The 23,526-nt window shown below is 47.1% G+C and overlaps 1 protein-coding gene across 18 annotated transcripts in view; it reads right to left on the bottom strand.

Annotated features, from left to right (window-relative positions):
• LOC124013961 (forkhead box protein P2-like) overlaps positions 1-23,526 on the bottom strand; it is a 116,798-nt gene that overhangs the window by 25,804 nt on the left and 67,468 nt on the right. For 8 of the 18 annotated variants that reach the window (XM_046328559.1, XM_046328560.1, XM_046328554.1 and 5 more), the window contains 7 exons: positions 22,960-23,049; positions 11,870-12,007; positions 10,825-10,884; positions 10,276-10,365; positions 7,798-7,981; positions 6,671-6,932; positions 4,525-4,629 (listed from right to left, as the gene is read on the bottom strand). In XM_046328559.1, coding sequence (XP_046184515.1) covers positions 4,525-4,629; positions 6,671-6,932; positions 7,798-7,981; positions 10,276-10,365; positions 10,825-10,884; positions 11,870-12,007; positions 22,960-23,049 — 929 coding nt within the window. The remainder of the gene's footprint in view (positions 1-4,524; positions 4,630-6,670; positions 6,933-7,797; positions 7,982-10,275; positions 10,366-10,824; positions 10,885-11,869; positions 12,008-22,959; positions 23,050-23,526) is intronic. The other 10 variants (XM_046328561.1, XM_046328557.1, XM_046328558.1 and 7 more) reach the window with 6 other exon arrangements.

The following is a 23,526-nucleotide window of genomic DNA, read 5'->3' on the forward strand; positions in this document are numbered from 1 at the left end:
AGATGACTAAACGCACCCGCTGCATGATATTTTGTTTCATACCTCCAGCAACCAACCATCAGGTTACCTAGGTTTCCCCCCTTCCTCGCGTTCTCGTCTTAAAGTGCCATTTGATTCTGACACCTATTTTATGTAAACCTTTTTAAAGTGTGTGTGTACCTGGCTGTTGCCGAGGAGATGAGTGGCATCTCCAAAAACATTAAAAGGCTCTCCCTGACACAGACGATAGCTCCTCCAAGGAAAGGCAGACAAGCAGCCATCTTTGTTCTGCCAGGATCACGCTGTCTTTTTGTTGCTGTCTGTTTCCATGTGCCGGTTACAGTACATGAACCTGACTCCTCGCAGGCTAGATGCAACGACGTGGAGTCTCACCCAGAATCTTTAAGGCTGTTTTGTAAAGACAGTTGTGTTAAGCAGGGTCCCTTCAATACTATACCAGTTGTCAGAGAATTGCCTGCAACGCCTCTTTCTAGTCTACTAGTGTAAAGTATATGCCTATTGTAAAGTATATCTGTGCAATCCTTTTTTCTACACTGTTCTTAAAGAATATATACAGTCACATGTTTTATAGCCTACTGTGTACCTATGCCCTAACCTAAATGAGAAACTAAGCTATAAAGATGTCCCATACTGTAACGATCTTCGTCTTCATCGGATGAGAAGTTGGAAGGATCGGACCAAAACGCAGTGTGGTAAGTGTCCATCATTTTTTAACACAAAACACGAAAATACAAAATAACAAAGTGAATGTAAGAAATGAAAATCAAAACAGTCCTGAAAGGTGAAAACACAAAACAGGAAACAACTACCCACAAACACCAGGTGGGAAAAGGCTAACTAAGTATGGTTCTCAATCAGAGACAACGATAGACAGCTGCCTCTGATTGAGAACCATACCAGGCAAAACGCATAGAAAACAAAACATAGAAAAACAACATAGAATGCCCACCCCAACCAAACCAAAAAAGAGACATAAAAAAGGAACTAAGGTCAGGGCGGCTCTTGCGCGGGACGTGGACCCCACTCCACCTTAGTCTTGGCCCACTTAGGAGGCGCCTCTGGAGCGGCGACCCTCACCACCGACCACGGACTGGGGACCCTTGCAGCGGGCCCCGAATAGGAGGGCGACTCTGGCAGTGTCGGACAGGCGGGAGACTCTGGCGGCACTGGACAGGCGGGAGACTCTGGCGGCGCCGGACAGGCGGGAGACTCTGGTGGCGCCGGACAGGAGGGTGGCTCTGGCGGCTCCGGACTGACGGGCGGGTCTGGTGGCTCCGGACTGACAGATGGCTCTGACGGCTCTGGACTGCCGGGCAGCTCTGGCGGCTCCGGACAGGAGGGAGACTCTGGAATGAGAAGACGCAGAGACAGCCTGGTGCGTGGGGCTGCCACAGGGCCCTCCTGGGGAGACGTACAGGAGGCCTGGTGCGTAGAGGAGGCAACGGATAAACCGGGCTGTGGGGGAGCACTGGAGCTCTGGCGCGCAGCCTTGGCACCACTCCTCCAGGTTGAATACCCACTTTAGCCCGGCCCCTCCAGAGTGCAGGCACAGGTCGAACCGGGCTGTGGGGGAGCACTGGAGATCTGGTGCTTACCACTCGCACCTCTCCATTAGGCTCAATGCCCACATTCGCCCAGCATGGTCGGAGCACAGGCATAGGACGAACAGCATCCTCCCAGCGCCCCGGAGACATGGTACACAGAGCCGGCGCAGATTACCCTGGGCCGAAACGGCGCACCGGAGACCAAACACGCTGGGCTGGCACAATCCGCCCTGGCTGGATGCTTCCTCTCGCATGGCACTTGCAGGGGCCTATAGCGCTCCGGGCTATGAGCGCGCACTGGAGACAACGTGCGCTTCACCGCATAACACGGTGCCTGACCAGTACTACGCTGCTTCTGGTAAGCACAGGGAGTTGACTCAGGTCTATCACCTGGCTCCGCCAATCTCCTCGTGTGGGGCTGCCTCTCGTGCCTGCTGCGCTGCCTTACCTTATATCGCCGCCTCTCCGCTTTCGCCGCCTCCAGTTCAGCTTTCGGGCAGCGATATTCCCCAGCCTGACTCCTGGGTCCCTTACCGTCCAATATCTCCTCCCAAGTCCAGGAGTCCCGAACCCTCTGCTCCTCCTTGCCACGCTGCTTGGTCCGTTGGTGGTGTGTGGTTCTGTAACGATCTTCGTCTTCATCGGATGAGGAGTAGGAAGGATCGGACCAAAACGCAGCGTGGCAAGTGTCCATGATCATTTATTAACACAGAACACGAAAATACAAAATAACAAAGTGAATGTAAGCAATAAAAATCGAAACAGTCCTGAAAGGTGAAAACACAAAACAGGAAACAACTACCCACAAACACCAGGTGGGAAAAGGCTAACTAAGTATGGTTCTCAATCAGAGACAACGATAGACAGCTGCCTCTGGCCAAACGCATAGAAAAGTAAACATTGAAAAACAACCCGCGCCCCGACCAAACCAAAATAGAGACATAAAAAAGGAACTAAGGTCAGAGCGTGACGCATACAGTAAACATACTTAGCCGTGTTTACATGGAAGGCAATGTACAGTAGCGGGTCGATTCAATAAGACAAACTAAGTGCATGACTATAGACCACTAATCTGCTATAGCCATGCAGTCTCACACACAGCCAACATCTTTCTCAAGCTGCAAGGTAAACTTCTCCTCTGCTCCAGGGCCTCCACCAGAATATACTTAAGCAATAAGGGAGGTGTGGTATATGGCCAGTATACCACGGCTAAAGGCTGTTCTAAGCACGACACAGCGCGGAGTGCCTGGACACAGCCCTTGTACCATAGCCGTGGTATATTGGCCATATATCACAAACCCCCGAGGTGCCTTACTGCGATCATAAACTGCTTACCAACATAATTACATCACTAAAAATAAATGTTTTGTCATACCCATGGTATACGGTCTGATGTACCACGGCTGTCAGCCAATCAGCATTGAGGGCTCAATCCACCCAGTTTATAATGTAACCTTATAGTATTGACTATACTGCCTTTCCCCGAGCAAATCCTTGCTCGCGACATCCACCATGCTGCTCCACACAGTGCATCTTCCCCTGGGGATAAGCACATCATATCCATATAAATACACCTGGAAATAATTAATTGAAAGGTGCGTCTATTGTTGGCCTGTCCGTTGAACAGAGGCGTTGATATAATGCACATGAAATGTCTTGTCTGTCTCACTTGTGGGGTCTGTAGAGGTTTTGTATATTAAGCCAGTCTGGCTTTCGGTCATTTAACTTTGCACAGACACACATTAGCCCTAATGCACATGCTGGTGCTACAGACGGCTGTATAATTAAGCAAGCTACCGCCTTTTGTTTTGCCTGACCTAAATCTTACAACTCTGGTTTGGCCCTAGTGGGCTTCCATGTCATCACAGAACCACGGTTATGGGAGTTACAGCACTGTAATGTAAAGGAAGAAGCCGCCTCCCCAAAATAGAACATTATCCCAATTTCAAAAGAGTTTGTGTGGGATTTACATGAACATTTACACCCGTGAAAACGCTCCACGCGATCATTATTTCTCAGTTAATTACAAATCTAATTAGAATATTCCAATGAACGCTTCGGCCCCCTTTTCTCTCTTTTCGAAGGAAGAGAGAGAGAGAGAAAGAGCCTCACTCCTCCAGAGTGGCAACGTGATAACCTGTAATCTATGGCACTAGCGAACACCTTCCCCTTTTGATGTCCCCCACTAACATCCCAGACAACAAAGCAGACCAATTACAAATGAGCTAATTAACTAAATTGTTGAGTTCATTCAGTCCGTCCGCAGGCGCCATGACAACACTGAATGCAGCCATTGTGGGGCCCCCTGCGCGTCCTTACAAGTTGCCATTAGTTTTTGAGGCCATCAGGCACACCAGCCTATCAGGCTGAACACCAGCCTATCAGGCAACTCTGTGCGCTGAAGAGGAGATTTGGGTGTAAATCGGAGATCAATTACATCTAGAGTTAATGTAGCCAGCCGCCTGACAGTCTATACAATCTACACGTTCAAATATCCCCACTGAGATGCAAGCGTGTTTATCTCTTTGTTGGGCCCCCCTCGATTAAGCTCGCTAAGAGCCGCTCTGGTACTGTGGAAAATAACCCAGAATAGGCCTCTGCAGCTTCATTACTGAGAAACAAAATATGTACAGCAGCTAAGCTCATCTTAGTTGATGAATGGCAACTTTTATACCATGGAACATAAGACGACGTTTCTGCTGTGGGAAAGAGGCACGAGAGGCGCTTGGCTGGGTGACATGAAGCTTTATCGGATATCATGGGGGCCGTTGTCTTGGCCCGTGGTTGTTAAACGCAACTGTCATCGAGCTTGTAGTTTTTTTGTTGTTTTGTATTAACACAGGAGACTGTAACGTAATGCACAGTCATGAAGTATATTCACGGTGTAAGCTAAGACATGATGATATATGAGGTCGGTGAGTACAGGAAAGGGGAGGTGAGTAAGACACATTGTAGAGTACATTCTCAGAATAAGACCTACTTCAAAAACTGTCCGAAGTCCTCACAGACGCTCTCGCAGCCGGGCCACTTGCACACCCCGTGACCATAGAGGGAGTGGGAGGCTCCGCTTTCCTCATGTAATGAGCTGAGGAGAGAAGAGCGAGAGAGAGAGAGAGAGAGAGAGAGAGAGAGAGAGAGAGAGAGAGAGAGAGAGAGAGAGAGAGAGAGAGACAGCAGGAGAAAAGGGGTGAGAACAAGGGAGTGATGGATAGAGAGAGTGAGAGAGAGAGAGAGAGAGAGAGAGAGAGGTGAGGAGAGGAGAGGGAAAGAGAACGGGAGAAAGAGAAAGGGGGATGGATAGAGAGAGAGCGAGAGAGAGAGACAAAGGCAGTGAGGGAGAAAGAGACAGAGAGAGACAGAGAGAAAAAAAATGAAGGATCAGAGGTAGAGAGAAGGAGAGAGAGAAGGGTAGACTGGCGTCAGATTCATCAAAAAAGCCATAATGGCTTGAGGCTGCTTGTGGCTGTCAGGTTACAATCAGTGACAAGCAGGTCAATTCAGCCCTGTTCTATTGAATAGTTCAACTGCCAAGGATGCTAGGAGGAGGAGGAGGGAAGGAGCCTAATTAAGCCAAGGATGTTACTGTCTGCATCTGAAATAGCACCCTACTCCCTATATCGTGCACTACTTTTGGCCAGAGCCCATGAGGCTAAAGGCAGTGCACTATAAAGGGACTAAGGTGTTCCTAATAACAGAAGGGAGAAAAGATGAGGGCGGGTGGCCTAGCAATATGGTTAACATCTGATTATTGATCCAGTGTTATTGCAAACCCCTAAGCAACGCGTGAAAAACCATCCAGCTAACCCATTCATAGAGAGACCAATTTCCTTTTCTTTTTTTCCCCGACCCCTATTTCTTCATCTTGTAAAGCGATCAACGGAGGGCTTTCAAGTAAACATGAAAAATCCAGACGGCCATATAATTTTCATCACGAGATTAATAATATTCTCCGTAATTTATGTTATTTTGAGGACGAGAGGGGGTTCTGCTTGGATAATGGCACCCAAATAAGTTATGACCCCGAGTAGACAGCACATCCTATTAAAAGTGACGGTTTAACCTTTCGGCTCCACTTGTTTCTGTATTTGGCGGGTTGGAGGGTGTGTGTGTGTGTTTGTGTGTCGGTGTGTGTGAGGGGGATTTTTTGTGTGTGTGTGTGCGAGAGCTCACACACGGTTTCTACAGGCAGGCTTTCCCTCCATCGATCCACTGTGTGTTAGTAAGCATCTCTCCTTGACAATACTCCGTGTTCGATCATTACGAGACGCCACACCCCCCCGGGGGACACTAACAGATAAAAAAGTGTTTTCTCTTTCCCCTCCCTCCTCCTCCTGTTTTTGTTTCTCTTCTAGGGGAACATCTGCCTTCTAAAGATCTCTTTTTCAAGCCCCCTTTTAGTGGCGGTAGCAGATAGCATCTACTTTAAACCAATTACGCAACACATCCAGCTCCACCGAAGTCTCTCCACACCGCTACACTGCGCCACATTCTTAATATATCGCAGGAAAGAGCCTTGAATAATGCATAGAACCAGATAGACATATGTGAACAGTGTTTTCTTACAGTCGGAAGCACATACAAAGGCGGCATCACAAGGACAAACATTCTAAAGTACCACCTTGGCGTCACGTATTTTGTTTACATGACAAGCGGAGCAGCAAGGTAATTTCAAAAGAGAGAGCCACTAAATACTTAATGTACGAGGTGGTTGCCTTCGCTTTCTGCTCGCACAGCTGTGTATTGCTGCCGGTGTCTTCGTCTCCTTGCTTTTGATATGGTGTAAGTAACTGTGTTCAATAGCATCCTACGCTGTCCCTAGGGAGGCCGAGGCTGGGTTTTTGAGTATTACCAAGACACTTATAAACTATTGAACAAACAAACAAAACATCGCGTTCAACCCGGCAGGAACAAATACGTTTTTTTGTTTGTTTTCATTTTCTAAACGGGGGGGGGGGGGGGCAAATACTTTGATCGGGAGTTTCTATAGACAGATATAACATGTATTTGTACATTATTAAAAGCCATTGAAACAACAAACAACTACCAGCCGACAACAAGCTCTTTGTGTCGTCCTAACTTTTGTGTCTGCAATGTGTTGTGTGGTGGGTGGCGGACGAGTAGCTCACTTTCCGTACCTCTCCCGTTCCCGTTCCCTCTCTCGCTCTCTCTCCCTTCTGGAATTGAGTGCGGGAGACTGGCCGTTGGCGATGGAGTGGTGGGAGATGGGGGGTGACGCTTTGGAAGGGGTGGAGGAGGTAGTTGAGGAGGAGTTGGTAGTGGTCAGGTCCAGGCCGCCGCCGCCGTGTTTGATGCCGCTGTCCTCCATGTTGTGGCCGCCGCCGGTCACGTCCTTCCACAACTGCTGGAGCTCTGCTGGGCTCAGTCCTGCTGGCAGAGGGGAGAAACAGAGGACCAACACAGTTACAATCCATTTACACAATCACTACTAGGCCAGGAGATGATGTACTGTAGACTACGTAAACACAGAGTCATCGCAAACCAACACAAATAACTTGTTTACTGCCTACATACATCTCTAACTTACTTGTTGACACACCTCTCAGGCTTAGTCTTTTAACCAATTGGCACACGGCTACACTGAGAGATTAACTGGGATGATCTCTTGTCAGCGGTTCTGCTTAATAAGAATGCAGTGTTACAATGAAATCTACAGGGATCCACGGGCATCGATCCACACTGGCTGCCTCTGGATTACATTCATAGAGGAAGCAGAATTCAGTTAGCACAACTGCTATTATCTAGCTAGATAAACGGAGCATTGTTCTTTGTTTCAGCCCCACACTGGTAATTAACCCCCCTTCGTTTTGTTTCTTGTTGTTGTTGTTGTTGTTTTTATCCCCTGCCATTTTGGTAAATGTGTTTACTTCTTGGCGAGGCGAGAGAAAATGGAAGCGGCTCCTCTTGTCTCTTTTCTTCGCTGCCTACTGTGAGACAGGCAGTAAACAACAACAACAACAACAACAACAACCCAGAGAGGGAGGGGTGAGCAGGGAGCGAGGGAATAGAGGGAGAGAAGAAAAAAACACTCACAGACAACGGGAAGAGACAGAGAGACAGGCAGAGCTGAGGGAGAGCGAAAGAGGTATAAACAAAAAGGGAAGAGAGCGAGAGAGATAGATAGAGTGGTGTGGCCGCCGGCAGTCACGTGCGCTACAGCCCCCCAGCCCCAGAAGCCCCAGGCCCTCTCCTTCCCCCTCCTCTCCCCCTTCACACCCTTCAGCCACCCCTTTACCTGGTGGCATGGTCTGCCCGGGGAGGGCTGCCTGTCCTGGGGCCGGTGGCAGGGAGAGCAGGCCTTGGCGCTGCATGTTGAGCAGGTGCTGCTGCTGCTGGAGCTGTTGCATCTGGAGGAGTTGCTGCTGGAAGACGAGCTGCTGGGCGGCGAGCTGCTGCTGATGCTGCTGCTGCTGCTGTTGCTATAGTGAATAGGAGCAGGAGGAGGAGGAGGAGTGGAGGAGGAAAGGAGCACAAATGACACAAATTAACAAGAAAGTGGGCGCCCAACACCGACGACGAGGATACTTGCATTGCCGATGCTGCCGGTGCTCCTTCCATGATCTTAACTACTGCCTGTCTCTCTTCCTCTCTCCTTTCTCTCTTTTTCCTCACCTCCTTTTTATGCCTAGTTCCTGCTCTATTCTGTCTCCTCCTCTTGCTGAACGAGGCATAGCTAGGCACACTGGGCTGATAGACTGCACTCTCCCCTCCAGACTGCGATGAGATGAGTTTTCTGTATGATATTAAGCCCTGGGCAACCCCCCCCCCCCCCCACAGCTGATAGTTAATTGTCTTGCATTTTCTGATGGTCTATTACAGCTTATGGGGCCGTCCAACCCAGATTACCACTGGGCCAGCCAGACAGCCCGAGCTAAACAATAACAACAACAACAACAACAAGAAACAACTGCCAAAACAACCACAGAAAAACAGGGGGGGGGGGGACGCCCAGACTTTTGTGGCTTAATCATGACAGTACTATCCCACAGACACAAATACAACAGTAAATCAGAACTAGAAGCTGATGTTATTGCAGATGTCGATCAAGACAGGTAACTGTGTATCACCACGGTATAATCCGTTTCATAACAGCAAACATGCCAAGAACTGAGCATGACTTCATTACCAGTTTAATGGCACCTCTTTTCCACAGCTAAACATGTTTAGTCCTCAGTGGGCTGTTGATGAGATCTCTGGTGGTCTATTAGGAAACATGGGAGGTACTGGAGCTATCATACAACTGGCTCTGTTAGCTCCACATCGCTCTCTCCCTCCTCTCTTATTCTCTTTCTCCCTCTTTCTGTCTCTCTCTCTCTCACTCTCTCTCTCTGTCCGCCTCTCTTTTTCCTCCACTATCTTTCTGCTATCAGATTCCATTGCAATTTGTTTTAATTCGCTCAAGGAAAGGCTTGTTATCATAGGAGAGTCTAGGATGAATGTTTTGCTTTTCTTGACAAGAATCACAAGACCAAGGTGGCCATCGAGTTGTGGAGAGACACTCCTGAGGATATACGTGGAGGACGTCACACTTCACAGAGAGACAAGTTGCAGCGGAAGACCCTTTCCTTTCTAGCCTGGGGGGGTGGGGGTGGGATGGGATGGGGGGGGGGTAGGCAAAACTTGTGATGCGCTCACTGGAAAACAGACTGCATAATGGAGCAAGTCATGTGGATTGGACCCGCCGTCTCTGGAGAAATAAGGGAGCGATTTCTATTCCATATTTGATGGCGACGGAGGGCTGAAAATTCTATTCACAAATCCAAACAGAAACAAAGCCTCCGGGAGGTCAGCAGCAGCTTCCTGTACGGTCCACATAATGGGCCGCTTGAAGGGACAGAGAGAGAGAGCGAGATGGAGGGAGGGAGGAGGGGATAGAGTGAGAGGGAGGGAGGGAGGAGGGGATAGAGTGAGAGGGAGAGAGGGAGACAGGGAGGAGGGGATAGAGTGAGAGGGAGAGAGGGAGACAGGGAGGAAGGGATAGAGTGAGAGGGAGAGAGGGAGAGAGGGAGAGTGGGAGGAGGGGATAGAGTGAGAGGGAGAGAGATGTGTCTGGGAAAAGGTGCCTGCGATACCGTTTCCTGCGATACCTTTTCCTGATCAATTTAACTGCTTCCCCAAGTGTTGTTTAGATTTGGCCCCGGCGCGGCGCGCGGCGTGCCACGCTGTTCGGCTCCTGTGACAGACTGCGAGCCTCGCCCGGTAGACTGGCGGGCCGTCAGTGTGATTTATGAGCGCGTCACACTCTAACTTTTCTGCTCCTCGCACTCGGCCCAAACCCACAGAAGCAGTTCATTAATCAGCAGACCCTGTGACTCGGTCCTCTCTCTCGGCTCAAACCGGGCTTTTGAGCTATTTAACGTCGCGTCCATCCATTTACATGTTTTAGAAGGAGGGAGAGCCCCCCCCCCCCCTCCACCTCGTCATTTCTCCCCAAGTCTCCCCGAGCGACAGGTAACAAGTGTCAGTGCTTTGTCCATCCAAGGCACACACCGTCACACTGGGTGAACCATTAGCTAACATCAGAGAACACTGGCTTCGGATTAGCTAGCTTGGTCTGTGGAATCCCAGGAACACGGGAAGGTTTCCCCCAAACCACGGCTGCTGACCTGAAGGCCGAACTGAGTGAGACAGCCAGAACAGACATCATCTAGACTTGTTCCCGGTACGCACATTCCCTCCCACTTCCACTGTCAGACCTGAAACAGATACGCACCTCTTTTGCTTGCTTTCCAGGGTGCTGCTGTTGTAAAAGCTGCAGGTGTAGCTGCTCCTGTTGTTTCTTATAAAACTCCTGCAGATGTTGCTAGGAGGGGAAGAAAGAGAGATAGATGATTAAAAACAACATTCCAGGTAACCTAGGAGAAGGTCCATATTATCTTCTGGCTATGTAAATAGACATTGGCAAATGCTTCTTTTTTTTTTTTGGCTGTTGGTTTCATTGGTACGGTGTGTGTCGTTTTGGGCAGTGGAAAGCCTCGATTTACCGAGACAGAGTATATTGATCATGTGGCATAACACTGTAGCAATGTGTTTGTAAAGCTAACGAGGAATCTGTTTCCATACTAGAGCGGCAAAAAGAGCACTCGCCAAGGTTCTGACACGTTGGAATTCATTTTGTTTGTCGTTGGTTTTTTTTTAGTGTGGTTTTTGTTGTTGAAAATGAGGTGCCACGACAACACCGACACATGTTGGTTACGTACAACACATATTTGAAGTGCCATATTTTCTAGCAGGGGGGTGGGGGGTGGGGGGGGACACATACTGTAGTCTCGCTCTCCCGCCATGTCTTCTCCATATGGACTTTAAATGGCCTCGCACAGTACTGGAGGGGGGGCACAATTAATCATATTAACTAGTATACAGTTTTTGGTGTAATGTCTTGACAGGCACTGAAATGCTTTAAAGTGAATGCAAGCACACTCGAAGGAACGGATTCATCACTCTAAACGAAAGGCGTTTCACACACATCACACATAACATCCACTCTCTGCTGTCTATGCGACTCTCAGTGACTCCTGAAGTTAGAGGAGGTACAGTAGGGTAAATAGAAGTCTTATAAAGAATATAAAATCAGTTTCTAGCCTGCATGGGACATCTTCCTGAAACTTCATTCATTCATAAATCCCACTAAAGAGGGTAGTTAATGAAACAATAATTCCCTACTTAAAGCTTTCCTCACTGTAGTCTATCTAGGAAGTAATGATGAAATTACAAGTCAGCTCCTTCCACATATAACCCAGCCTGTCTCACTTCCTGTACTGGCTCCACCCCTCTTTCATTGACTTCCTCATAACTACAGTAACTATGTCTCTATCCTGACACCTTTTACCTTTCCCGAGTGCTCCCAGGAAATAGACCCTCGGAGGGATACAGGTAATTGGTTGTGACGTGGTCAAGTGCGTCACTTCTAGTCTCTCTTTTATAACTGTGTCAAGGGCGCAGCGGGCGTAGATGTACTGTACATTAAGTGTATTGTGAATACAGTGCTACACAGGCAGTGTGTGTGTGTGTGTGTGTGTGTGTGTGTGTGTGTGTGTGTGTGTGTGTGTGTGTGTGTGTGTGTGTGTGTGTGTGTGTGTGTGTGTGTGTGTGTGTGTGTGTGTGTGTGTGTGTGTGTGTGTGTGTGTGTGTGTGTGTGTGTGTGTGTGTGTGTGTGGTTCAATGGGTGCAGGCATTATGTGACCATATGCATGTAACTGTGCGCGTATGACTATGTAACTATGTGTGTGTGTACTGTGGGTGGGTGTGTTACTGTGCGTGTCTCTCTGTGTGTATCTACTATGTGTGTGTGTGTATATGTTAGGTACCTGCTGCAGCATCACAGCCTGCTGCTGTTGGAGCAGGGCCTGGAGCTGCTGAGGGGATAGGACCTGCTGCTGGAGGATCTGCTGCATCTGCTGGGGGGTGATCACCTGGGGACTCATCATGGCCACCGACACCGGCACCTGGAGGGTGGGAGAGAGAGAGAGAGAGAGAGAGAGAGAGAGAGAGAGAGAGAGAGAGAGAGAGAGAGAGAGAGAGAGAGAGAGAGAGAGAGAGAGAGAGAATTCATCAGGTCTGGCCTCAGAGCCCACTGGGAGCATGGTAATTGGGGACCAAAAGGTAGAGAAAGCATGTCTCCCGTCACCCTTGTGCTGTGGCACTCTTTGCTGAAGGATGGATGGGTGCTGTGCCTTTGTGTTTCCTTGCCTTATTTTTGACAGTCCGCCCGCTGGGAGAAGAGAGGGATTTAAATAGACGTATACCCTAATTAGCTGAACCCTTGAACCGCCTTAGGCATGCCTATCAGTGGCGGCCATTGTGAAACAGCAGGAAAATGCACAGCTCCAAAGTTGATTAAAATAACACAGTTGAAGTGGACACTTGGTATGCACAATCAGCATGCAAGCACCCAGACAGACCCTGGGGTTGAAGATCACTCAGAAAGAGCCTTGGAGAGACAGAGAGGGAGATGATTCTTAGAGAAGCTTTCTCCGAGAGGAAAAGAGCGATTGGTGCTAGTAGACAATTCTGTTTATAGAGTGGAATTACCAGCTGCCTTTCTGCGGAGCACAGAACTTCTGCTACTTCTTCATTCTCACGAAAAGCAGCCAGAGGTTCAATTCTTTCTCCTGACTGACGTGTCCTTTTGAAAAACGTATGACATTTTTTTCAGGTGATAAGAATCATTCCACTACTAGCTGCTGTCAAGACTGCTAGAGAGAACTTCCCCAAAACAAAACAAAGACAGATTGTTCTCAGCCAAAGTCTTGTAAGACAGTAGAGAGTGACTTTCTAACACCACAGATCAATAACAAAGCAAGAAAGACCCAACTTTTCATTGCTTCTCACTTTGATTGCCTGCATGAGCACATAGCAACAGGGGAATGTAGCTCTAATGTTTATATCACTTTTTTTTTTCAATTCTTCATGCCTGGTATTTAATTTATTTGTATTTTTTACAATGACTGGAATGAAAACAAACGCTGGAACGAGTTTGTTTACTCTTCCACGCTGCAGTGAAGTTTGGAACAAAAACTCAAAGCGGCTGAACGGAGGAATTTGAAACTCTCCCCAGAGTCTTTCACTTTCACCTGTTGGGGCCACGGTTTAATCTGAAAGTGTTATTTGACTGTAAGGGCTTTGAGCATTTTAATATTCTATTACACAGGCTATGATATGACACATCCAACCATTGCAGATGCAGAATAGTCTACCGAACAGTATCTTATGCTAAGATAAGACTGATTAAACCTCTTGCGGGCATCTTTAAAGAACGGGACTATACTGAATATTTTAGGAAGTAGTCGTGGCCATTCCATAGCCCTCGCTAATTGCGACATCGTTTAGCACATAGTCGCTATGACAGTATACTACGACGGCATGACAAAAAGGGCCAATAAGACCCTCCTGTTCCCCTAACGTGAAACGCTGCTGTCTAATCAAGCTGCTTGATTACTTTCCATACATCTCTCCTTGTAACCCCCCCCCCCATCTCTCAGGCCTTGACACGTCCTTGTTTTGCTCTTCCCTCCTCTCCTCGGCCCAGGTTCCCCTCTTTGATTAGCTGAGACATTTGCATGGTCACTACACATTTTTCATTTTAGAAGTCATTATGCATTAGCGCTCCTGATCGCCCAGCTTGACTAATCCTGATGAACTGAAAATCACAGCTGAAGGTCAAACTCCATCCCCAGCCCCATCCTCCTCCTCCTCCTCCCCGCCGCACCGCCACATTCGTATTCAAACAAATCCTAGACTGGACACCATTGTTCATTAGGGTCTTAGAGAGAGAGAGAGAGAGAGAGAGAGAGAGAGAGAGAGTGTGTGTGTGTGTGTGTGTGTGTGTGTGTGTGTGTGTGTGTGTGTGTGTGTGTGTGTGTGTGTGTGTGTGTGTGTGTGTGTGTGTGTGTGTGTGTGCGTGCGTGCGTGCGTGCGTGCGTGTGTGCGCGTGTGTGTGTGTGTTTCTGTGTGTGTGTGTGTGTGTGTGAAGGCTGTTGTGGTATAGCAGTAGCCTCACTCTCTTCCGCACTTCGTTAAGCAGACACAAAAGAAAGGGGCCGAACAAAGCAACACAAGTCACAAATGAAACATCTGCACGTAACCAAACGCGCTGTGCTTCCACCTTCAGTGTTATTAAACCTTAAGATACATTGGAGACTTGCAATTACCCTGGGGGCCACCCCGTTGAATAGTGGTGGACAGGATGACAATGCTTTCATTAAAACCCATTAATTGGCTGCTTGAATGAGAATCCTGCGGTTAATGGGGTTGACGAAAGGGGAACCTGGTGTGAGTCTGTTTAAAAAAAAAAATGTAAACATGTAAACAGTGAAAAGACATAACCATATAATATCATATAATGAATCACTACACCACTAAACACCATGTGTTCTGTAAGGGGTGTGTATACATGCATTACTAGCCCAGTTGTACAGGATGGGGATAATACTGTATCTGAACAACAAGCCAGGGAAAAGCCTACACATCCTGACAAGGAAAACGAGGGGATTCAAAACCGAAAATTGAAAAACAGGCAACAAATGAAGTCACGGAAGTGGCTTTCCCGCTTTCATTAGCTTTTTAGCTAGCGAGTGATGGATGATAATCATCTTCATTTCATCGCTCTTCCCCAAACAAAAAGAGAGGCAGGCGAGGCGGAGGAGAGGAAGGCCCCGGCCCTCGGTTCATTGTTGAGGCCCCAGCACAATGCTAATTCCAGGCATTTAACTGCACGCTTTTCTGCTTGACGTATCAGAGCCTCCAAGATGAAAGACGATAAGTAATTGCTCTCCTGGTTCTTATTCTTCACTGACAACCCATAAATTTAATTTTACACACGTTCATTTACATTTTCGAGTATATGACATGATAATTGCCGGAATATAACACCTCCATTCCGCAGGATACCGCAGCCCGGGCCGGTTGATTGACAAGAGCAGTGAATTGAAAGGAACAGAGGCTGAATTGCTTCTCCTCGAAATGATTTTGCCACGAAGGGACAAAATTAATGAGCATTTACAGGGACCGTCGCCGTCATAAACACGGGCAGACAATGAACGGTCCTCTCACACACAGGATCAGACAACCACCATGATATCCAACAACGCTAGGCTAGCTAGCTACAGTAGCTCCTCTGTCTGCCAAAGGAACTACATTACCAATCTATTCTTAAATGATTTGAAAATTGGCTACATTTGAGGTTGGTAACTGGGGAGGACGGAAATAACAGAAATGGATGTTTCAAAATATATATATTTGGAGTTTTGAGTTTATTTTTACACGGACAGTGCACATTAATCAACGCTTCAGTAAAAGTGACGGTTTTAGCCAGCCGGCTAATTTTCAACCGCAGTCCCTGGGCAGGTTATTGAAAACAATTACAATAACAATACAGACAAACAATGAGCAACACGTAGCATGCAGACAGAGCAACATAGAACAAACAACACGTAGCATCCAGACAGAGAACATAGAGCAAGCAACACGTAGCATGCAGACAGAGAAACATAGAACAAGCAACACGTAGCATCCAGACAGAGAACATAGAGCAAGCAACACATAGCATGCAGACAGAGAAACATAGAACAAGCAACACGTAGCATCCAGACAGAGAACATAGAGCAAGCAACACGTAGCATGCAGACAGAGCAACATATAACAAGCAACACGTAGCATCCAGACAGAGAACATAGAGCAAGCAACACGTAGCATGCAGACAGAGAAACATAGAACAAGCAACACGTAGCACGCAGACAGAGAAACATAGAACAAGCAACACGTAGCACGTAGACAGAGCAATAGCGCAAAAAGCAACAAAACAAAATACATAAAAGCAACAGTGTTTCCGCACCTCACGAGCTACAGAAAACATGGAAAGCGGCAATACACACCTAGGGATTTTTGTTCACGAGTCTGATTGGCCTTTGTGATGATGGCTATTGGGCTTTCCATCAAGCACTTTGAGAGCCAGTTTGTAGACAGACTGAATGGGTTTTAATGTTGCACAGCAAGCTTGGGCCCAACTAGTCAAGCAGTATGTTAAGTGGGAGACTATCATAGATTTGAAGTACAGTTTTGCTACCTCTGTGTATGTGCTAATTGTTCCCCAAATGGGCGTGTTCCAAAATGATCCTACTCCAAATCCTCAAAAAGTAACATGTCATTGGTATGTGGGTTAACATGATTCTAAACAAAACAATACACAGCATGGCAATCAAAGCGGCCTCAGGCGCTCTCTGTTTGCTCCCTATTTGTTTATTTCCTTTCCTTTAAGAAAGCTGAGGAAGGCACACAGGAAAGACGATGACTATCAACTTGAACTTTGGAGGACATGTGGTTTGCTGCTTAGGTCCAAAGTCTGAGTGCAGAACAAAGGACCTTTAAATTGGATCCTGATGAGAAAACATTGGCTGCCCCTCACAAGAACAAGCACATCATTAAGGTGCTCTCTCTCGCTCGTCACACTCCGTGCCAGAGAACGAAACAAACCTCTTCACGGCTGCAAAAGGTCAACTTCTTCTCCGGAGAGGAGTGATCAGGTACCTCTAGACTCCGCCAAGGCAGCAGTTGCGTTTTATTTCCGGTGAGAGGCCTCGTATTTTGTTTGATTTGACTGAGAATTGTGCGATTAAAAACGCACCGCCGCTCGGTGGCTCTCTGCATCGAACCGGACCAATGAATGCACCTTCGGCGATTATACGCAATTGGGCTTATCTTTAGGACAATGGATTTATGACCAAATCAAATTACACTAAAGGCCGGAGTAGGAGATATCCCACAGTGTCAGAGTTCAAACTTAAACATTTAAGGGGTGAAAAAAAGACGTGAATTTCTCTCAATTTCGGTAGAATTCACTTAGCGGTAATAAGTGGGGGAAGTTCCCGATTAGATGTGGGACTGAGGCATAAACAGGGCCGGAGATGGGAGAGTGAATGGAGTGAATAACGTTCGGGTCTCTTCAGCACGAGCTAAACGGTCTCAGTGCTGCCACAGATACTGTTAAGATAAATAAAATGAGAAATGGAGGGGCGTAAGGTGGTAATTACTTGAGCTGCTTGGCAGAGACGAGCTTCAGTGTTAATTAAGGTGTTAGACCCATTTCAGCCCAGAGAAGAGAGAGAGATAGAGAGAGGATCGAGAGAGAGAGAGGATCGAGAGAGAGAGAGAGAGAGAGAGAGAGAGAGAGAGAGAGAGAGAGAGAGAGAGAGAGAGAGAGAGAGAGAGAGAGAGAGAGAGGATGAAATTCCTCCAGTGTCCCCCACTAATTCATCTCAATCCCGGGCTCCCGAGGGGCCATGGGCCCCAAACTACAGACTCCCTCTGAGCTGCTGAACTTCTGACCCCTCCAGTCCCTTTCAGCTGACACTGCTCATTTACTAACCAATTACTGCCAATGGTGGCACGGCTCTTATTGATAGGGGGCTACTTCACAGCCAGACCACCAAGGCTTCCTCCCAGGCCTCCTTCCCTACCTGCAAGCGTTGCTAACTTTTCAGAACTTCTCAGAGAAGTGGGCATAGTGTTACACATAATGTAATGGCTCTTGCCCTTTTACACACACACACACACACACACACACACACACACACACACACACACACACACACACACACACACACACACACACACACACACACACACACACACACACACACACACACACACACACACACACACACACACACACACACACACACACACACACACACACACACTTCGGATTAGGAGATCACTACTCCAGATTGTCAGGACTAGAGCTAAGTAAATTAGAAAATGTTTTCCCAAATCAGCACAGTATGGGACATGCAATCTATCAAAACATAAAGACACCAATGGCATGAAGTCATCTAATAAAACTGTTGGGGGGGGGGGGTTATGGTAGGCTCAGGGGTCCTTCAAAACATATCTATCTCTGTGTAGATAACCCTGATTCCCTTTTCATTGATAAAGCGGAGGAGATGTACTGTGCTGTACTGTACTGTAGTATGTCACTACGACAGTGTCTATAATAGTGTTTATAGCCTCCAGTGGCTAGTGGAGAGGAGCAGACACACTGTATTATCACACTAGCACACTGTACTGTCTTTCCCAGTTGGTATTTCCGAACGGGTCTCCTACCAGTTGTCTTGGTGTGTGCCGTAGTAGCTGGTACTCTTGGAGGGAACAGCAACTCTGCCTTGTGATGTCCCAGGTACTACAGAGACCACTGGATCAGCCGCTTCATCAAATGACACGCTCTAAATTACAAGTGCTTCAAGCAGCTCAGTGAATTATAGTTCATCACTTGGAAAGGCTTCCCACCACCAGGGCTGCTACTCGTATCAGATCTGCCAGGTAGTATCCAATTAACACCCGGGCCAGAATAATCAGATTGCATGTGTAAGGGTCTGGTATAACTCGCTTATTGCTTCCATGCATCTTCTGTCAGAAGGTACATTTGTTGCTGCTACATCAAAGGTCTGGGGGATGTAGCACTTTCTTCATGTTTGTTCCTCCTCTGCCGCCGCTTGCCTTGGGGTTATATTTCAACTTCTTTTGCATCACAATGATGAACCTCCTCTGTCCTCGCAATTTAGCAATCTTGTCCTGTAGGTGTGTGTAACTAACACAGATGGGGGGGGGGGGGAATAAAATCTTGTTTTCTTGTTACAAAAGCATGCAGTCACCGAGGGTGTTTGAGTAAAAATGTGCTGACACTTTTTTTTCTCCTCCTCCTTCTCCAAGAGTCAACAGAAGGTTTCTTCATGAATAATAACAAAATGTTTTTCCGCTGTGATAATTTTTTCTCTCTCCTATTTTGAGATCCTACCACTACCAGGGGGAATGCAGAGCAGATAGATATTAATACATGCAAATGTAAAATAACATCCTCAGCCTGCGTTTCCTACCTTATCCACCAATGTCTCTGTAGCCTTTTCTCAGTGTCCCGTGTTCCAGATGGGGGACTATAGTCAGACGAATGTTAAGGAAAGGGGCGTAGGGATATTTCACTGTGATGAGATGTATGGCGGCGACCTTTAAAACAGTGACACCCTCAGGATGGCCCAGTGCCCACAGTCTGATTGGGAGGCAGATCTGGAGTCACTAAACCACGTAGAAAGGCAAGAGCCAACATCATATTTATAATACAGCTCCTCTCATCCATAAAACCAACCGAACAGCCAACCTGTAACAGTCAGTCATTTTACACGGTTCAGAGTTCAACCACTGTACTGTATGTTCGTACCAGGTGGATTTGGTGGCATGATACTTGGTGTCAATACCGTTAAACTGCCTTAAAAACACGACATAGTGTTGGTTGGCGCACTCCTTGGCAACATTGCATTAAAGAGAAACAGCTTTCGAAAACACCTGTCACGGCTCGGGTTTTGCATGGCTGATGGTTAACCGTCAACTACTAGAGAGTCAGGGAAAGTCAACGAGGGAGGGGCTAGAGAGTCTTCCTATGTCTTTTATGCTAATAGAGCTGAGGGGCAAATCCAATTTTAACCTCGGGCACTGATCTATTGTCTGGGTTGCATAATCTGAAGAGGCATGGAGGGCCGAGCTAGCTACTCCACCACGGGGTGTCTTTGACACACAGAGTGAAGACCTCCTTTGTTAATCTACAGTGCGGTGCGATCACCTCGTTAATGCGCCTCTCACACCGTGTGTGTGTGTGTGTGTGTGTGTGTGTGTGTGTGTGTGTGTGTGTGTGTGTGTGTGTGTGTGTGTGTGTGTGTGTGTGTGTGTGTGTGTGTGTGTGTGTGTGTGTGTGTGTGTGTGTGTGTGTGTGTGTGTTGGGCTTGGTCAACCCTCTCCAACGGTCTTCAGAGTAGGTCAGCCGATCACCCCCCACCTTCTTTATGCTGTGTTCATCAATGTGACATGTCCTACAGCCATGGCAGCCCTTCACTCCCTGACATGTACACGCCCCCCGAAAACACCTAACGTGCCTACCAGACGGCGCGGCGCCATCGTTGTTCAGCGCACACGTTATACATGTGTCACCGTGCCAGGCTTTGTGGTGTACCCAGCGTGTTAAAGGCACATACGTCCCAGGCGGATCGCTAAGGTGCCAGGGCCCAGCCCACATCAAGGGAGGAGGGAATCAGACAATAGAAAACAAACAAACTAACAAGGGCCTTATCAACGGCGTCTGACAACTTGAGATGGTGATTTGGTTCGGGAGAACAATTGTCAGACTGCAAAGGCCTCGGTAATCCTCCCTTCCCTATTCGTCATCTCGCCCGTCTCTTTATTTGTATTCCAAATGTCAGTGTATAAATGCGTTCGGGGAGATAGATATTGCCACAGTGAGAGGGAGGGTATAACAGTAGAACAGAGACGAGAGGGTGTTGTGTGCCTTGGGAAATCCTTGTAAGCAGCATGGTGAAGGCGAGGGGATTTACTGGGAGAAATAGGTGTTTATTGAGCGCTCCCATGGGCTTACTGGGTAATGATAGACCTGTCACATTACGCAAATGTGGAAAAGCAGCTTGTGTCGCCGCGTCAACACCGCGATGAACCACCGGATAGAATTAGTCAGGCGCGAGCCTTTAGCCGTTAATACAAGTAATTAAAATTGCGAGCTGATGCATTTATATGCTTGTGTACTAAATAATCTACAGTGTATTTGTCTTCCCTGCTCTTAAATACTGGAAAACGCTGGGATTTTATCAGTGACTTAGAAGTGTATAAGCAGTAAGCAGGCCTGTCACACTCATATTAATCCATTCCATGTTTCTAGCTGCTTTAATAAGACAAGGGGATCAATTTCTCTGATACCTGCAGAGGAACACATGCAGTTAGTTTTGCTGGTGACTCAATCACGACAGGCGCTATTGAAGAGTGGAAGACATGGAGCTTTTTGGCCTTGTAATCCAGGTAAATAAAAGCTAGATTGTTGGGTAAACTTAATTGGAAGATCGATAAAAGTGTTCCATATGAACATTTGACAGTGTTATTACGAATCTCTTGGGCGACGTGGGCCCTGAATAGTTACATTATCACCTTTTGACTACGATCCAAATACTCATGATTAACAATAGAAAGACAAGTCAAAATGGCGGACTTGGGAAATAAAACCGCACAGCTAAAGCAACAATCAAAGCAACGTGGTGTCGAGTTGATATACACCTGAACACAACGGGCTACAAAGACTTTCTGTCCGGACAACTTAAAACAAAGAGGTGAAGATGTCAATAAAGGCCGGATCAACAGATGGATTAACTAGAGTCACTACACGCCGCTCACACGGCCCCCGATTCATATTGATTCATATCGCTAACATGAGGAGAGGATGGGAGTAAGCAAATGTAAATATTCAATATTTACCATTCTCTGCTGTTATTAGAGCCCGTGGATCGGTCATGGACCTGCTGCTGGCGCTATCACAGAGACTTACCCCCCCCCCCCCCATCCAATACTATTCCTCACAAGTATTACACAAGTACAGCAATTTGCAGATCACTCACTGGGTTGTGAAACCCATCATTTTCTGTATGCAGTGCAGCCAACTGGTGAAATGTTATGGACCTAACAATACTGTACACAAGTAGAGAATAGAGTGCTTTTGTTTGATAAACAATTCATATCTTCAAACTGCCAGCAATGCTCATTTCTTTGCGTGAAACACGCAAAGAAAAATAATCCTTGAATGAACGAGCCCGGTAATGTTAACACTTCTCGACACGGGCACATGTCCTCGACTTGAATTATCTCAATGAAAAAGAACGTGTGAGGACGTTGCTTGCACCTTTGTCTTTTCGCCACCATGTAATGAGGTACAGGAGTGTGTCTCAAATCGAAGGTGTCGCCATTGTTAAGACTCTGCGAAAAATGTTAACGATGAGGTTAAAGCCAATTTTCCCCATCTCTCATTAAATGCACAGGGCTAGTAATGAGGTAAACCAGTGCTCCTTGATAGCACTTATTAGCCGAGTGGAGGGCACACACACTCTCGCACTTCAATTTGAACCCTCCCGCAAAAAAAAAAAAAAAAAAAACGAAAACTTGAGAAGCCGTCGCAGATGTCAAGGGGCTTACGTAACCGTGGAAGCTAGCAGAGCAAATAACCGTCTCATTGTTGATTAAATGAGCGGAGTGATAGATCCCCCGTGTGACTGTGGATGGAGAGAAGGAATAAACCGGGATAAAGGAGAGAATAAAGGGAGGAGTGAAGGAAGACAGGAGCAGATGATGCCGTGTGACTGTGCTCTTCATGCAAACCGCTGACAACCAAAATAGACCGCGGCTGTGAATCGATAAGGCAAAATGAGCGTTGAGGAGTTCAAATGACAGCGAGTTAAAATGAGTTGCCTTGAACAACCCCTGGATTCAATCGGACGCGTTGTGCATGCAAGTCCCCTCTGGACCTGGTGGCGTTGTGCATGCAAGTCCCCTCTGGACCTGGTGGCGTTGTGCATGCAAGTCCCCTCTGGACCTGGTGGCGTTGTGCATGCAAGTCCCCTCTGGACCTGGTGGCGTTGTGCATGCAAGTCCCCTCTGGACCTGGTGGCGTTGCAATAGTATGGATCAATTGTGGGAAAGTGTTGCGTTTCATATCGTTTGCGTTTCATTCCATACAATAACTTTTATCTTCACACAAAGAAAAAAAATGCTTCAGAATACTTTATCGTCTTTCACCCCCACCCTAATTCTATTACATCTGGTGAAAGATATAAAAATAAGACAATGTGTGGAGATTTGACCACCGAACGTTGGAAAAACAGAGGCTGACAAATCGATTTGTTTCCTTGTGTATAAAACTGCTCGCTTTGCTTTGAGGACAGGCTGTCCCAGGTTTGCGAATTCCAATGACAGGTTCCAGAATTGCATTGCCAAATCAAACACACTTGTGGAGCAGAGGAAATCTTCTTTCCGAGACAGCATGTATTATGGATGGATTTAAGAGATTAGTGACCATGCTGCTCACCTGCAATGGACGCTGTTTGTCGTTGTTCTTTGGAGATTTCAGGCCACTGCCTGGCTGTTGTAAGAGTAATTGCCTCGCTGCTTGTAGGGCCTGGAGAGGAAGAGAGAGAAGAGAACATGGATAGGGAGAGAGAGACAAGGGGGAGAGAGCAGGGAGAGATAGGGATGGGGAAGAGACAGAGGGGGAGACAAAGAGAGGGGGAGACAACGAGAGGGGGAGAAAAACAGAAGAGAGAGACAAAGAGACAAAAGATAACATTAGGATTTCTTTGGGATGACAACCAACCATAACATCTGAAAATATTAATAAAAGCTATTAAATTAGCCAAAATCTGTCAAGAAATATTGTCCAATATTTTCAGCGACACTCTCTGACATGGCTTACATTTTTGTGATAATTCACACAGAGCCATGATCAAGGATAAATACAGTTTGTCTAAAGCACCCTTGAAGAGGCGGTTGGAGAAGAAAAAAAGCAAGGCGTCAGTAGAATTGACCTGTCTAGTGTGTGCTCAACTGAAATACCCACTTCTCGGCAAATTACTAGGCCATTTGCATATTCATAATA

This window comes from Oncorhynchus gorbuscha, linkage group LG25, assembly GCF_021184085.1.
Source record: "Oncorhynchus gorbuscha isolate QuinsamMale2020 ecotype Even-year linkage group LG25, OgorEven_v1.0, whole genome shotgun sequence".
Taxonomy (NCBI): Eukaryota; Metazoa; Chordata; class Actinopteri; order Salmoniformes; family Salmonidae; genus Oncorhynchus; species Oncorhynchus gorbuscha.